The 14641-nt window shown below is 40.4% G+C and overlaps 1 protein-coding gene across 2 annotated transcripts in view; it reads left to right on the top strand.

Moving 5' to 3' along the window:
• The window catches only part of RBBP6 (RB binding protein 6, ubiquitin ligase), a 42756-nt gene extending 30204 nt beyond the window's left edge, over positions 1 to 12552 (top strand). The window contains exons 12-18 of one of the 2 annotated variants that reach the window (XM_074964969.1): positions 1063 to 1162; positions 1244 to 1322; positions 1409 to 1466; positions 2716 to 3081; positions 3441 to 3542; positions 5897 to 7645; positions 9602 to 12552. In XM_074964969.1, the coding sequence (XP_074821070.1) occupies positions 1063 to 1162; positions 1244 to 1322; positions 1409 to 1466; positions 2716 to 3081; positions 3441 to 3542; positions 5897 to 7645; positions 9602 to 11180 (4033 nt within the window). In that variant the 3' untranslated portion in view covers positions 11181 to 12552. The remainder of the gene's footprint in view (positions 1 to 1062; positions 1163 to 1243; positions 1323 to 1408; positions 1467 to 2715; positions 3082 to 3440; positions 3543 to 5896; positions 7646 to 9601) is intronic. The other variant, XM_074964970.1, reaches the window with a different exon arrangement.
• Positions 12553 to 14641: the final 2089 nt, after the last annotated feature.

Here is a 14641-nt window from a genome sequence, read left to right as displayed (position 1 = left end):
AGAGCTAATCCCCTCATGGAGGTGGATTACCAGGAGTGCTGGGAGAGCTCTCTCCCAGTGCTTGTGTGCAACCGCACTCGCACTTCAAAGCACCGCCGCGGGAGCGCTTCTAGTTTCCAGTGTAGACATACCCTTAGGTTTGCTTTTCTTACTATTGAGGAGACATGGTGCATTTTCTTAAACTACAAAAATGCATCTACAGGTAAAACTTATTTACATTCATATCGCTCCTTCTGTTCAAGTTCTGTCATCTACATCATACAGGGTCTGACCTAGCTGCAATGAAATACATAAATCAAAGCAACAGTAACATATGTAGGTTTGAGGCATAGTGAATCAGAGAGCATTACTTAGCAGCTGTGTAAATGTAACTCTTCACAATGTAAATTTAAGGTCCAGAACAACTTCCTATTAAATTATATTAAAGTCTGCTTTAAAAAAAATAAACTGTAGTTGAAGACTCACATCTCCAGCTCTGTTGTTTGAACCTACAAGACAGTACCTCTGTCAAACAAAGTGTCAGCCTACCTATTAGAGAGAGAAGGTGGGTGAGGTAATAACTTTTACTTGGCCATCTTCTATTAGTGAGAGAGACGAGCTTTTGAGCTTACACACAGCTGCTTTTCATAGCAAAATACAAGAATACAATACAAAACAAATACAGTATAGCATACCTATATCATTAAACACCTGAGGGCCATATTTCAAAATGATCTCATCCCAGCCACTAAATTTCTATTTGAAAGTATGTATGTACTAAATTTTACATACCCTGGAACCGAGATCTATATGTAAAAGTCTAAATGTACACATTCTAAAACTTGCATGTGAAAATATAGAGGCTACTCTGGAAACCTGTTTCCTTCTGACCCTCTCATTCAGTAAACTTGTACTTTACCTTTTTTACAGTCCTAAATCTGTTTTTATGCAACATTTTCTTATTTGCAATAATTAAAAATTGTGCAGCTTTTTCTTATATACCTCAGTCCTTTTTCTTTCAATAACTTAAAACACCATATTTGAATATGTCACAAATCTTATGTCCTTTGGTTTTTTTTCCAGCGATGCTGATAGTGTTATACCTCCTACTGCTATTGTGCCGGCCTCCGAACATTCTAAAACTTCTTCCTCTCTATCGATTAGCACTGTGATGGAAGAGAAGGTAAATTTTACTTGAGCATATGTAATGAGTTTTATGTTTTGAGAAAGCTGCTCTTCTGATTTTTCCCTCTTGATCCCTAAGGGCTATCAGGTTCCTGTACTAAGACAGCCAGCATTACAAGGCCAGCTGACTTCACAAGGACAGTCAATACCCACTACTGGTGAGTAACCACAACTTTAGCCCTGTTCTTATAGAAATATTTCTTCAGATAAACTGAATAGAATTTTTTTTTCCCCCCCCAAATAGGTCAGCCAATAAGAACCAATACGGTTCGCTCTGCAGGCAATAGGCCAGGCTGGGAACCGTAAGTATATTTGCAAAAAAATATTTCACTTTCTAGTGCTTTTAATCAGTTTGCTAATTTGTTAAATTTAACTGTGACTTGGTTATTGAACATATTTCATTGTAAACCACCTGTTATCTAAGTATATGTAGACAGGTGTGGTGAATTTAAGCCAAATGGTAATCACCATTTCTATATGCTTTAGTCTGAATTTGTTTTAACAAATTGGAACACTAGATTCCCTTAGGATTACCTAAAGAAAAATTTCAGTGTAATCTGCAAAATATTGCAAAAAATAAACCCACTTTCAAAGAATAAACTGTGAAAAAGATTTTAAAATCTCAAATATAATTTTAAACAATCAGGCAGAAAACTTCCCTTGTGACAGTTTGCAGAACAGGCCTGAAGGACTCAGCTTCGCCACTGGGAGCTGCTGGAAATCACTTTCACAGCTATAAGTTCTATTCATTAAAGAATTTGGTTAATATTGTTTAAGATGAGTAAATTTATGCAAATAAAAAAACCCCCATAACATTTACCTGACAGCAATTTTGGGTTCTCTGACTTAGTGCTTTCAAATGGTGAAGCTGATTCCTTTCAATCCTATATATCATCATCCAGCTGATCCTTCTTTCTGGGATGTATAATCATTTATTTGATTACTGTTGTGCTGTAAGCATCCTTCGCTCTTTACAAAACACTTCAAAAAAAAAAAAAAAAGAAAAGGAAAAAGGTCCATACCACAAATATATTAAACTCTCAAAATCAGTAAACAGGACAGCAGTTCAGGCACAAGAAAGTGCAGATGCATCATCGTGAGATCAACAACATAGGAAGACGCTAAGAAAGAAGTTTAAAGAAGTTCAACAGAAGATTAGTTAACATTTGTACAGTGCGTTGAAGATGAGAAGTGCTCAAAGGGCAAAGTATTAAATGTGTCAAAGATTGGCAGAGGAGCGGTGGGCATTTGGTACACGCAAAGTGGGAGACTGTTGTAAGCATAGGGAGCATCTGTCCAAAATTGCAAAACAAAGAGTGAGGAAAGAAGATTGAGGGAGCAGTTGGGAGTGAGGATATGGAGGGGGAGAGTCAGGAGCAAGAGGAGTATAGGATGAAATCAGCAGACATATAAGCAGGGTGGAGTTTGAGACTTAAATTGAGGACAAGGACAGGAAATGCCCTCAGATGGACACCAGCTTCCTTCACTTTCCTCTTTTAAAATAAGGGCAGAGTGTAACAAACAGTGACACGTGTTTTTGGGTTTCTTTAGAAGTTCAAATCGAGGACGCCCGCATAGTGAACGTACACAAAGGACTCAGGCCCCAACATTACCAGCATCAACACCTGTCTTTGTGACTGTGCCTCCTCCTCCCCTGTTTCCTCCACCTCCCCATGCACTTCCTCTTCCACCGGGGGTACCTCCACCACAGTTTCCTCCTCAGTTTCCACCTGGTCAGCCTCCACCTGCTGGGTACAATGTCCCCCCACCGGGATACCCCCCAGCTCCTGCAAACATATCAACACCTTGGGTACCAACAGCAGTACCAACGGCTCATTCAAATACCATCCCAACGACACAAGCACCTCCTTTATCTAGGGAGGAATTTTACAGAGAGCAGCGGAGACTTAAAGAGGAGTAAGTATTTGGCTCTGAATGAAGTTGCATTATTTTTCATTATTCTTTTTCAGTAGCATATTGGACAGCAATTACACTAAAGTGCATCTGTCATAAGCAAAAGTGACATATAAAGCAAATTTTCCAATGTGCTTTGCATTACAAGGTGGTAAACCTACAAAACTAAAACAAGACAACTGTAATTCTAAAGTTTGCCATGAAATTCATATAGGAAATATTAGTGTTTTTTCAAAAATATAGGATGTTCATTTTTTTATTTGCATGCAGTGTAAATATTTTAATATTAATGTTTGTTTCTTGATGTCTTTTTTTGTGTGTGTTTATATGTTCAAACTATCATTATAATTTTATTTTAACAGAGAAAAGAAAAAGTCCAAACTTGATGAGTTTACAAATGATTTTGCTAAGGAATTGATGGAATACAAGAAGATTCAAAAGGAACGTAGACGCTCATTTTCCAGGTAATTGTTTTACATGTCTTGTGACAAAGTTCCTCCTCTACCTTGGTGGGTCTTGCGCTTATTGGCGGATTTGCTCACCTTGGAGCTTCACGGCAGCCCTCAGCTTGGCCGTTTTTCTGAACCCACAGTCCAGGTCGACTCCTCCTGTGTCTGAACAGGAGTTGGGAGGATTTGGGGGGAACCCGGGCCCGCCCTCTACTCCGGGTTCCAGCCCAGGGCCCTGTGGAATGCAGCTGTCTAGAGTGCCTCCTGGAACAGCTGTGCGACAGCTACAACTCCCTGGGCTATTTCCCCATGGCCTCCTCCCAACACCTTCTTTATCCTCACCATAGGACCTTGCTCGTGGTGTCTGATAATGCTTGTACACCTCAGTCCTCCAACAGTCCACGTTCTCACTCTCAGCTCCTCTTGCTCCCAGCTCCTCACACACACACCACAAACTGAAGTGAGCTCCTTTTTAAAACCCAGGTGCCCTGATTAGCCTGCCTTAATTGATTCTAGCAGCTTCTTGATTGGCTGCAGGTGTTCTAATCAGCCTGTCTGTCTTAATTGTCTCCGGAAGGTTCCTGATTGTTCTGGAACCTTCCCTGTTACCTTACCCAGGGAAAAGGGACCTACTTAGCCTGGGGCTAATATATCTGCCTTCTATTACTATCCTGTAGCCATCTTGCCCAACTCTGTCACAGTCTTTAATGCAGAGCCAACTAATCTAGCAGAATTAAAAAGAGTTCTATTCCGTCCCTCTTTCTTCAGAGGGATTAGCAATATGATACAAGTTCATTGGTAAGATCATTGGCAAAATTTGGTCCTGATTGTAATTGACTGGAAATTGTTATAATCTTGCAGCAGTTTGACCCATCTGGAATTATGACTTAGTCTGGTTTGGGTGAGGGAGATCCCTATGCCTACGGTGACACCCTTGTAGACCATCTCATCACAGGCCTAAAACTGAGTAGATGTGCTTACTGAATTCCCTACGTGACTCTGTAGGTGTTTCTATGCAATGTGTGAAAAGACTCCACTACTTCTGCCTGTGTGTCATCTAATCTATGGATATTTCGGAAGCGTTTAACTTCCAGGACTGCGTATCTGGTGCCTTTCACTAGCATTAAGTTCACTTTACTTCATTAAGCTTTTTTCAGAAATGAGAAAAAGTTAATTTGCTGTTGTATTTAATTTTTTGAAAACATTTTTGTTAAATTATGGTTGAAGGGCTACTTCATGGGGAACTGATAAAAGTGTAGTGTCATGTTAAATTAGGCATCTTTTTTAAAAGTTTCTACAAGCAAAATATCTTCAGGGTCCTGAAAGTCCTCAAAAGCTTCCCACCCTAATAGTACAGATCTGTTCGGCAACGTTGGTCTGAATAATTCGTCAGTAATACTATACAAATCACAGTATTGGTAGTAAGAAAAGGAGGACTTGTGGCACCTTAGAGACTAACAAATTTATTTGAGCATAAGCTTTTGTGAGCTACAGCTCAGTTTGTCGGAATAATTTGTTAGTCTCTAAGGTGCCACAAGTCCTCCTTTTCTTTTTGCAGATACAGACTAACGTGGCTGCTACTCTGAAACCTGTCAGTATTGGTAGTAATACTGAATCATTTATAATATTACCAAAAGTTACAAGTTGAAAGCTAAAAGCTTTTAAATATAATTTTACTTGAAACAAGGTCACTGTTTTTAGGCTTTATCAATGTATTGCACTTACCTCCAGTGAGGAGTCCTAACTGAAAGCATTAGTTAAATAATATCGTGTGTCATGTTGCAGTACAGAATATTATGCACACTGTGCAAATTACCAAATCAGCAGTAAAGTTAAATTGTGACTGAGCTGGCATTTTGTTAAGATTTAGCTTTGCCTTCAAGTAATTCATGGTCTTCTAATGCTTGGTTCTGCACTTCAGCCATTAAGACTTGCCCTTTTAGCATCCTGTTGCAACATAAATGATCTGTACAGACTGATTTGCTGAGTAGCAAAATATTTTTCTGTGCTTACACATACCAGTAGAGGCCACTATACACCACCTTAAATCAATTAACAAACATGGTAGTTAATATGATGGAAATGAGTGATGGGGCTAGACGCTGGGCTTGTAGTCTTCCTGCACCAATTGTTATGCTAGCCGAAACATAAGAGCAACTTTTGCATGTCATGCAGAGACACTCCTACACAACAGATTACTCGTAAGAAGTTTGCAATGTCATTATGACTGTGTTAACTCGCCTACTGTGGTTTTGGTAACAAAATATGGAAAACATTTTTTTGGGAGGATGGGTTTAATTTTTTTTAAAGCAGAGTGAAGGGATTATTTTACATTAAAAGTGTTTTTGTTTTGGTTTTTTGTTTTTAAGGTCCAAGTCACCATATAGTGCTTCATCTTACTCTAGAAGCTCATATACCTACTCTAAGTCAAGATCAGGTTCATCCCGCTCCCGTTCCTACTCTCGATCCTTTAGTCGCTCACACTCTCGTTCATACTCACGATCACCTCCATACCCAAGAAGAGGCAGGGGGAAGAGTCGTAACTATCGTTCTAGGTCAAGGTCCCATGGATATCATCGTTCAAGATCAAGGTCACCCCCATATAGAAGATACCATTCACGATCAAGATCTCCAGTTTTTAGAGGCCAATCCCCCACTAAGCGGACTGTACCTCAAGGAGAGGGGGAGAGAGAATATTTTAACCGGTATAGAGAAGTTCCACCATATGACATGAAAGCATACTATGGCAGATCTGTGGATTTTAGGGATCCATTTGAAAAGGAAAGATACAGAGAATGGGAAAGGAACTATCGAGAGTGGTATGAAAAGTTTTACAAGGGCTATGCTGCTGGAGCTCAGCCTAGACCTCCAGTGAATAGAGAGAACTTTTCTCCAGACCGATTTGGTCCACCAGGATCCAGGCGAGAGAATTCCCCATATGCTCGGGGTCGTAGAGAGGATTTTGCTAGTGGACAAAGCCATAGAAGTCGCAATATAGGTAGCAATTATCCAGAAAAGACTTCAGGCCGAGAAGGCCACAACATTAAAGATCCTACAAAATCAAAGGAAAAGGAAGCTGAAAATCCATCAGGAGATGGCAAAGGAAATAAACATAAAAAGCATAGAAAGAGAAGGAAAGGGGAAGAGAGTGAAGGCTTTCCCAATGCTGAGTTGTTGGAAGGCTCACGAAAGCCCAGAGAGCCTGGTGGGGGGGACGAAATTAAAACAGACTCACTGTTCATGCTCCCAAGTAGGGATGATGCTACACCTGTCAGAGATGAGCCTATGGAAGCAGATTCTATTGCTTTTAAACCAGTATCTGAAAAGGAGAAAAAAGAGAAAGATAAACCTAAAGTAAAAGTTGACAAGACAAAACGGAAAACAGAAGGAACTGCCACTACCAAGAAAGACAGTTTAGTAAAACCATCTAAAGCACCCCAAGAAAAAGCAGAGGCTGATCGTGAAAAGTCTCCTCGAACTGAGCCTCCTGTGAAAAAAACAAAGGAGGAGTTGCCAAAGACAGACAGTACTAAATCGACTTCATCGCAAAAGGATGAGAAGGCGCTAGGCACACCACGGAAAGTTAACCCAAAAGTGACAAAAGAGCATCCAGAAACCAGACCAGCCAAGGACGAAAAAGCAAAGAAAGAGCATCCAAAAGAATCCAAGCCAGAAAAGCCATCAAGCAAGGAAGAGAAGTCAAAAAAACCGATGGAAAAAAGCAAACCTACTGATACAAAACCTGAAAAAAGAAAAAGAAAGGCAGAGGAAAAGGTAGAAAAGGAACATGAAACCACTTCATTAAAAACCTCTAAAGCAGAAGTTGCTGAAGTGAAACCATCACCAAAGGGAAAAACTGAGCCTGATGATGAAAAAGCAGAGAGATCCCCTGAAAAGGACAAAGGTGCTTCTCTGATTGCCCCAGCAAAAAAGATTAAACTAAACCGAGAAACGGGCAAAAAGATTGTAAGTGGGGAAAATGTACCTCCTACAAAAGAACCTGCCGAGAAACCTGAGCCACCCAGCAGCAAAGTTAAACAAGAAAAAGTGAAAGGAAAAATGAGAAGAAAAGTAACAGCAGCTGATGGATCCAGTTCAACTCTTGTAGATTACACCAGGTACCTTCTGATTTCCTCTTTGCTCGTTTTCTCTTCTGCTCTCCATAAAATAAAATCTTTGAGTTGTCTAATGACAGGAACAACTAAATTGATAATAAAATGAGCATATGAACCACAATCAAGCAATGGTAGAGTTATACTACAGGTTGAACTTCTCTAATCCGGCACTCCCTGGTCTGGCAACATCTGTGGGCCGGCATAGGCTGGAGCACCCACGGGGGAAAATGAGCGGGTGCGGAGCATCCACTGTTGCCTCCACCAGCACCTCTTGCGCGCTGGCGGCCCCATGCTTATCTCCTCCTCCTCCTCCCTCCTAGCGCTTCTGGAGTGCCACGAACGGCTGATTTGCAGCGTTCAAGCTGGGGGCGGGGACCTGGGGCCAGCAGCTGGGACTTGAGGCTGTCATCGGAGCCCCTGGGTGGGGGGCCGGTGGCAGGGACGCTGGGTGGCAGCGGGGCCCTTGGGTGGGGGGCCACACTCAGCGCAAAGCCTGGGGGTGCTGCTGCACCCCTAGTTTGAATGCCAGTGGAGACCCGCTGGCACTCTGCATTGAATTCCCGTGGTTCGGCAAATTACCTGGTTTGGCCCCAGTCAGGTCCCGAGGGTACCGGATGGATTAGAGAGGTTCAACCTGTACAAACTCTTGTAGTGTCGGGGCTTGTCTACCAGAACATTTAGTTCACAGCAAGCTGGGGTCTGACCCTACTGAGGCACACTAACAGTTTAATGCACTTTTATCTGGTCCTCTTTGAAATGGAACTAGATCAAAGCACGTTAACGAACTGTTAATGCACATCAGCAGGGTCCACATGGGCAATTAGGGCTTGTCTAAGCACAAACTGCTACAGTGGCGCACAGCTGCAGTGCTTCAGTGAAGATATTACCTTCACCTCGGGGAAGGGTTCTCCCTTTGTGATAAGTGCTCCGCCTCCCCAGGAGGCAGTGGCTAGGTCGGCGGGAGAATTCTCCCATTCACCTCACACTGTTCTACACCCGGATTAGGTCAGTTTAATTGCATTGCTCAGGGGTGTGGATTTTCACACCCCTGAGCAATGTAGTTATGCCGACCTGATTTCCTCATGTAGACCAGGCCTTAGTCTGCAGCAGGCTAGTGTGGGGCTAGATTCATACCCCAATTTGCTGTGAACGAATTGTTCCTGTAGACAAGCCCTTAAACTACAATCTAATCTATTAAAAATCAAACTTGTGTAAAACAAGCATGCTTTGAGCGAAATCCTCGAATTCAGACAGGTTCCACTCCACGCAGGACCCAGGTTGGGGGTGCAGAGATACACCACCTGATGCTGCGACTGCTTCCCATCTGTCACCTACTCATGTATAGTATTGCCCAACTGGCGGTGTGTACTATGCCTCATTTATTGTGGGGGCTGGGAAGAACATGTTGCTGTCCTTTGTTCCATCAGGTGTAGCTACTGCTAAAAACAAGATAATACTCATCCAGGATGGGAGATTTGGATTACTGTAACATGCATTTTAAAAATAAATGTGATATCTAGAAAAAAAACTAACACAGAGGTGGCATGTGTCAGCTGGACAGATGAAAATTAGAGTGTCATTGGTTGCTGAACTGCAAGTTGAAGAGGACTATCTTATTTGTCTGGTACTGGTGGAACTAGGGGACACAGGAATTACAGATGAGATTCCCCAATCTGATGATCTAGTGCATAAACTAATTAAATGCATAGTAGGGAGATGCTATATTAATTTATTGCTCGTAATTCTTACCCTGTGGAATCATCCTCTCTTGCCCACTTTTATAATATGAATTTGTTTGGAAGGAATATTGAAGATTTAGAGTTTAAATTGTGAAATTAAACAAAAACCACTTTATAGAGTATATCACTTTGATTAACAAAAATAATCTGCTGTAACTGGATTTTAGGTCTTTATTAATGTATATATTTTACTTCCCACCCCCCCACCCCTCCACCATAGCACTAGCTCTACTGGAGGCAGCCCTGTTAGAAAGTCTGAAGAAAAGCCAGACGCAAAACGAACGGTCATTAAGACCATGGAAGAGTATAATAATGATATAACAGCCCCTGCTGAAGATGTCATTATTATGATTCAGGTTCCTCAGTCAAAGTGGGATAAAGATGACTTTGAGTCTGAAGAGGAAGACGTTAAATCTACACAAACACCTTCAAATGTAGGAAAACCTGCTAGTGTTGTAAAAAATGTCAGTGCTAAGCCCACAAACCCTGTGAAACACAATGAAAAAGAAAATGAGCCTTTGGAAAAAACACAGAAAACTGCAAAAGAAGCAAATTATGAAAGCTCCCAGCATGAAGCAAAAAGTTCAAAAAGTTCTGTGTCAAATGAAAAAGGGAAAACCAAAGAGCGGGATCATTCTGTGTCAGACAAGGACACTTCTGAGAGAAGGAAGAGCAGTGTTCAACCAGAAAAAGGCCACTCAGAACGTGGGACTGAACAAGGAAACCTAAAAAACCTATCTCAATCTTCCAAAGACAGCAGATCTTCAGATAAACATGATATTGGGCGTGGCTCTTCCACTAGAGATTTTACTCCTAACAGGGACAAAAAATCTGACTATGATAGCAGCAGGGATCATTCTAGTTTCAAGCGTAGAGATGAAAAGAATGAGTTAACAAGGAGAAAAGACTCCCCTTCTCGAAATAGAGAGTCTGGATCAGGCCAGAAGAGTAAACCAAGAGAAGAACGTACAGAATTGTCCAAAAAGGGAACCGTAGAGTCCAAAAGGAGCAGCTATAGTCCTCAGAGGGACAGAAGACAGCATGATCACAAAACAGCTTATGAGTCCAAACGTTCATCTGACGAACACAAATCTCTAGATAGAAGTTCAGGTAAAGAGAGAGAGAAACACATAACAGAAACAAAGAGCAATAAAGACAGAGACACAAGTGGCAATAAATCATCTTACAAACATGGATCACCGGATGCAAAAAATGAGAGAGAACATGCTACTGGGCAAAGTGACAAGAGCACCATCAAACCTAAGCCTCCGTTAAGCCACTCCTCTCGACTCTCTTCTGACTTAACTAGAGAAACTGATGAGGCTGCATTTGTACCAGACTACAATGAAAGTGACAGCGAGAGTAATGTGTCGACAAAAGATGAAGACTCTATAGGAAGAAATACTAGAGAACTGAAAGAAAAGGCAGTGGATAAATCTAAAGAGACTGCAGTTAAAGCAACACTTGGCCAACCTGGCGTAAGTAGAAACCAGAGTCAAAGTAGTCCGAGTGTTAGCCACAGTCGTAGTCAGAGCCCTTCTGAAAGTCAGACTCGGAGCCACAGCAGCAGCGCAAGCTCAGCAGAGAGTCAGGACAGCAAGAAAAAGAAAAAGAAAAAAGACAAAAAGAAACATAAGAAGCATAAAAAACACAAGAAACATAAGAAACACACTGGAAATGAATCTGAATTGGAGAAAAGCCAAAAACACAAACACAAGAAGAAAAAATCCAAGAAGAGCAAAGATAAAGAAAAGGAGAAAGAGAAAGATGACCAAAAAGTGAAATCTGTCGCTGTATAAAATGACAGATAAGAAAAATTGACTTAATTATTAAGTCATCTGTATTAAATTTTGTTATAATGTAAACAAATTCAAGCTTTGTAAATAATGACATGGAAGACCCTGTGCTGCACTTAAAATACTGCTGCTTGATTATTTGATTTTTACATCAGAGCTTTATAAAGTGAACATTTTGTACAGAATTGTGAGTTGTGACCATGTAACATGAAAGGTTTTGCTAAGGCATCTTATTTTTAACCACCGTTAATTAGTTTGGGTGGAGTTTACTGTACTGTGAAAATTTTCACATTTGAATTTTTTTTAATTGCCTGGCAGAAAAAGCTGATATCCGTTCTGAAATATCAGCAGAATGATTTGCAGAATACGTTACAGCCCTGTTATGTCACTTTTTGATTACAATAAAAAGTTTTCAGTAAACTTTATTCAATGTGGTGGAATTTGCAATAGTAGCTGAACATAAACAGGGTATGGATAAGAACAGCAGCAGACAAAAATGACAAATAAAAGCTTTTAGGCAGCCGAAATGTACTGAACGTAACAGTTCTAACCTTTTTTAAAAAAAAAACAAAAAAAAAAGTAGAACGTGAGGAAAGTTTTGAGCTGAGCTAATAAGGGTGGTGTTGCAAAAAAGAGCTTTTTTTATGTGCCAGGTTATGCCAACTAGATGTTTTTATATTTAAAAAGGTATATTACCTGAATAAATAGCCACTCTACGTAGCCGGTACTGACTCTTAAAAATGTCATATATATGAAGCTGTCACATGTCAACGTTGTTCCAATTTATGTTAAAGAGCCATTGCCACACTCTGGCAAATGTTTACAAATGTATTTTAGGAAACATGTCCTATATTCTGTATTTCCTTTTGTATCATTGCTGATCACCAAGATATTTGCGTCTTCAAAATAGAAGCTTTTGCTTTATAATGGGCTGTTTTATACTGTGATGACACAGTTCCTTGTATATCATCATGGAAGTGACTTATCGCTACCATTGAATTTTGGGGTTCGTGAATAAGTTTGTCAAGAGGAAGAAGCCAATTAGAAAGGCAAGCTTTTTATATAAACATTTCTGAATGGTGAGAGGAAATGCAGAAAAAGTGTAAAAGTAATGATTTTGATAATGTAAAGAAGACCTATAGCGTCACTTTCTTTTATTAAAGTGACAGCAGTGTTGTTCAACAGTTGGAAAGTTAACATGGTGAGAAGTGTTTTTCACTGTGAATTAAGAGCCAAATCCTGATAACCAGTTGAAGCTGGTGGCAAAACTCCTTGACTTCAGTGGCTCTGGGATTTGATCTAAACTGAGTTTTGTTTGAAACTATTTAAATTAAAAGTGGCATTTCAGGGCTTCCTGCTTGTGGAGACTATTTTCTTCAAAAGTGGCGTTGTTTGTGGTGGCAGCAGTTTGACAAGTCAATCAGGAGAGAAAGTAAACTCATTCCAGCCGGTTTACAGGGGGGCCTTCGTGCAGTAAGCATTGGCTTAAAGATGAGCATTCAGGTGTTTGTGCTAGCTAAAACAATAGTAAATCAGGATGAATTTTGGACTACATTTTCCAGCAGCAAATTTCCCATTTTTATGGTAAGGCATTTTTCTTATGGTGGACTTAAGGAATCTTCTGCTGTACAAAGGAATAGCAGATTTTAGGGATAAGGCAGTCAAATTTTTGCTTTGAAGAACCAAAACAATTATGCAAATGTATAAGGAAGTAGAATTGTTGCATGCACCTCTTTCTAAATGTTCCTACATTCCAATCCAGTGCAACTATTTCATAGCTAAGTAAGCAGCAAATGTGCTGGTATTCGAATGCATCTGTAAAACTGACCCCTTCTATTCTCTGTATTCCTGTATCTCTTACTCACTAGAGTGATGCCACTGAAAATGGAAAAGGGTTCACCACTATGGCCCTGTTTGGACCTGATGAGTACAGCAGCCTTCTTCAGGCTTCAGTTAAATTCTTAAAACTCCAGTTAGAAGAAAATGTTAACATGCTCTTTATTGTCTAGGCTCAAAATAAGACATCTGTTTAGCAATCAGGTTTTGGAAGTTGATTACCACCATGTGCCTTCACAAAAAAGACAAGATGCTGTAGTTCTTCATAACCCAATGCTAAAAAAACTCTCAACGCCGCTGTTTTTAGAACTTCAGTTTATATATCCTTTGCTGTCAGAGCTGTAAAACCTACATTAGGGTTTTTCAGGAGATTTTTCACACTTGTCTCCAGTAAATTTTGAGGTAATATGTGCAGAATCTCTGTGATCACCTATCTTCCTTTACAAATTTCTTGGGATGGAAAAGACTGAAATACAGCTGTTGTGTTCAACCCTGAATGTAAGAGGATTCGGTACCACTGTCACTTTTGAGCAACCTTTTATAGCCAACAAATTTCTGAAGGAAATGTGCTTTGGTATTAATGTATTCTGTTTTCATGCAGTCCATAGTGTGCTATGAAGGGAGTAGCTCCAAACATGTTTTCTAGACTTGTGGGGTCAAATTAATCTCTGATGCAACTCCAGTGACTTCAATGTAGTGAAACTGAGATGTCCTTAACCAAGAATGTCAAGAGAGCTGGATGCACACAGCAAAAGATGCTTGTTTCTAACATCTAAACCAGCTTTTCAAATTTTGTCAAAATGGCCAAGTCCCTTTGATATAAATCGCTTCCACAGAATGACCTATGAGAGTTTCTGTCTTCCAACCTTGGGAAAATCCACTAGTGTTCCATGTGGTCTAAGGTTTTGTTTATTAATGAAGGGTCTCTCTCCTTGATCCAGTCTTTAATCAGCCATCAGAATGCATTTGCAATACAGAAGGAATTAGATATTTGATGCTGTGATTTGAGCTAACATGGAATGGCCTGTCAGAATGAAATGTGGTACTTTAAGGTAAAGTGCAGGAATTGGAGATGTAGAGATGGCTCTTATGAACTGCAGAGGACCTTATTGCCTTTGCGATCTATTCGGCACAGTTAAATATTGAAAGTGGCTTTGCAATCAGTGATCACTTCAGTTTTACAAGCTGATAAATGTTTAGCAACTAAGGCTCCCTCCACCCACCTACACCTGTTTTTACTGGTGTTCCAGAGATTAAGTGCTCAGCCATTACCTGAAGGCATGGAGGTGTGAGGCTTGTCTCTTTATTGAACAACTTTCCCAAAAGCATGTTAGATGTTAACAAAAATGAACTGAAATAAGAGCTTTGAACAGTATGATTAAAACTAATTCTTTCTAAAATCAGACTTCACTATTTCTGCCATAAACTTACTTGTCCTGTATTAGCCATCAGTTCTTCCAATCTGAATGTTTAAGGTAAAAACAAACCCACCCACCCCCAACACACCCCCCTATGGGGGGGGGGGGGGGGGGCAACAAAAAAACCAATCTGAATACACCTGTCAGCCCCACTAGGCTTGCTTTATACACAGTGTATGTTGTTGTCACTGCCCTCGCTAAGGCCAGCCA

This window comes from Natator depressus, chromosome 10, assembly GCF_965152275.1.
Source record: "Natator depressus isolate rNatDep1 chromosome 10, rNatDep2.hap1, whole genome shotgun sequence".
Taxonomy (NCBI): Eukaryota; Metazoa; Chordata; order Testudines; family Cheloniidae; genus Natator; species Natator depressus.
The sequence above is the reverse complement of the archived record's forward strand: the minus strand, read 5'-3'. Positions and strand labels throughout refer to the sequence as shown.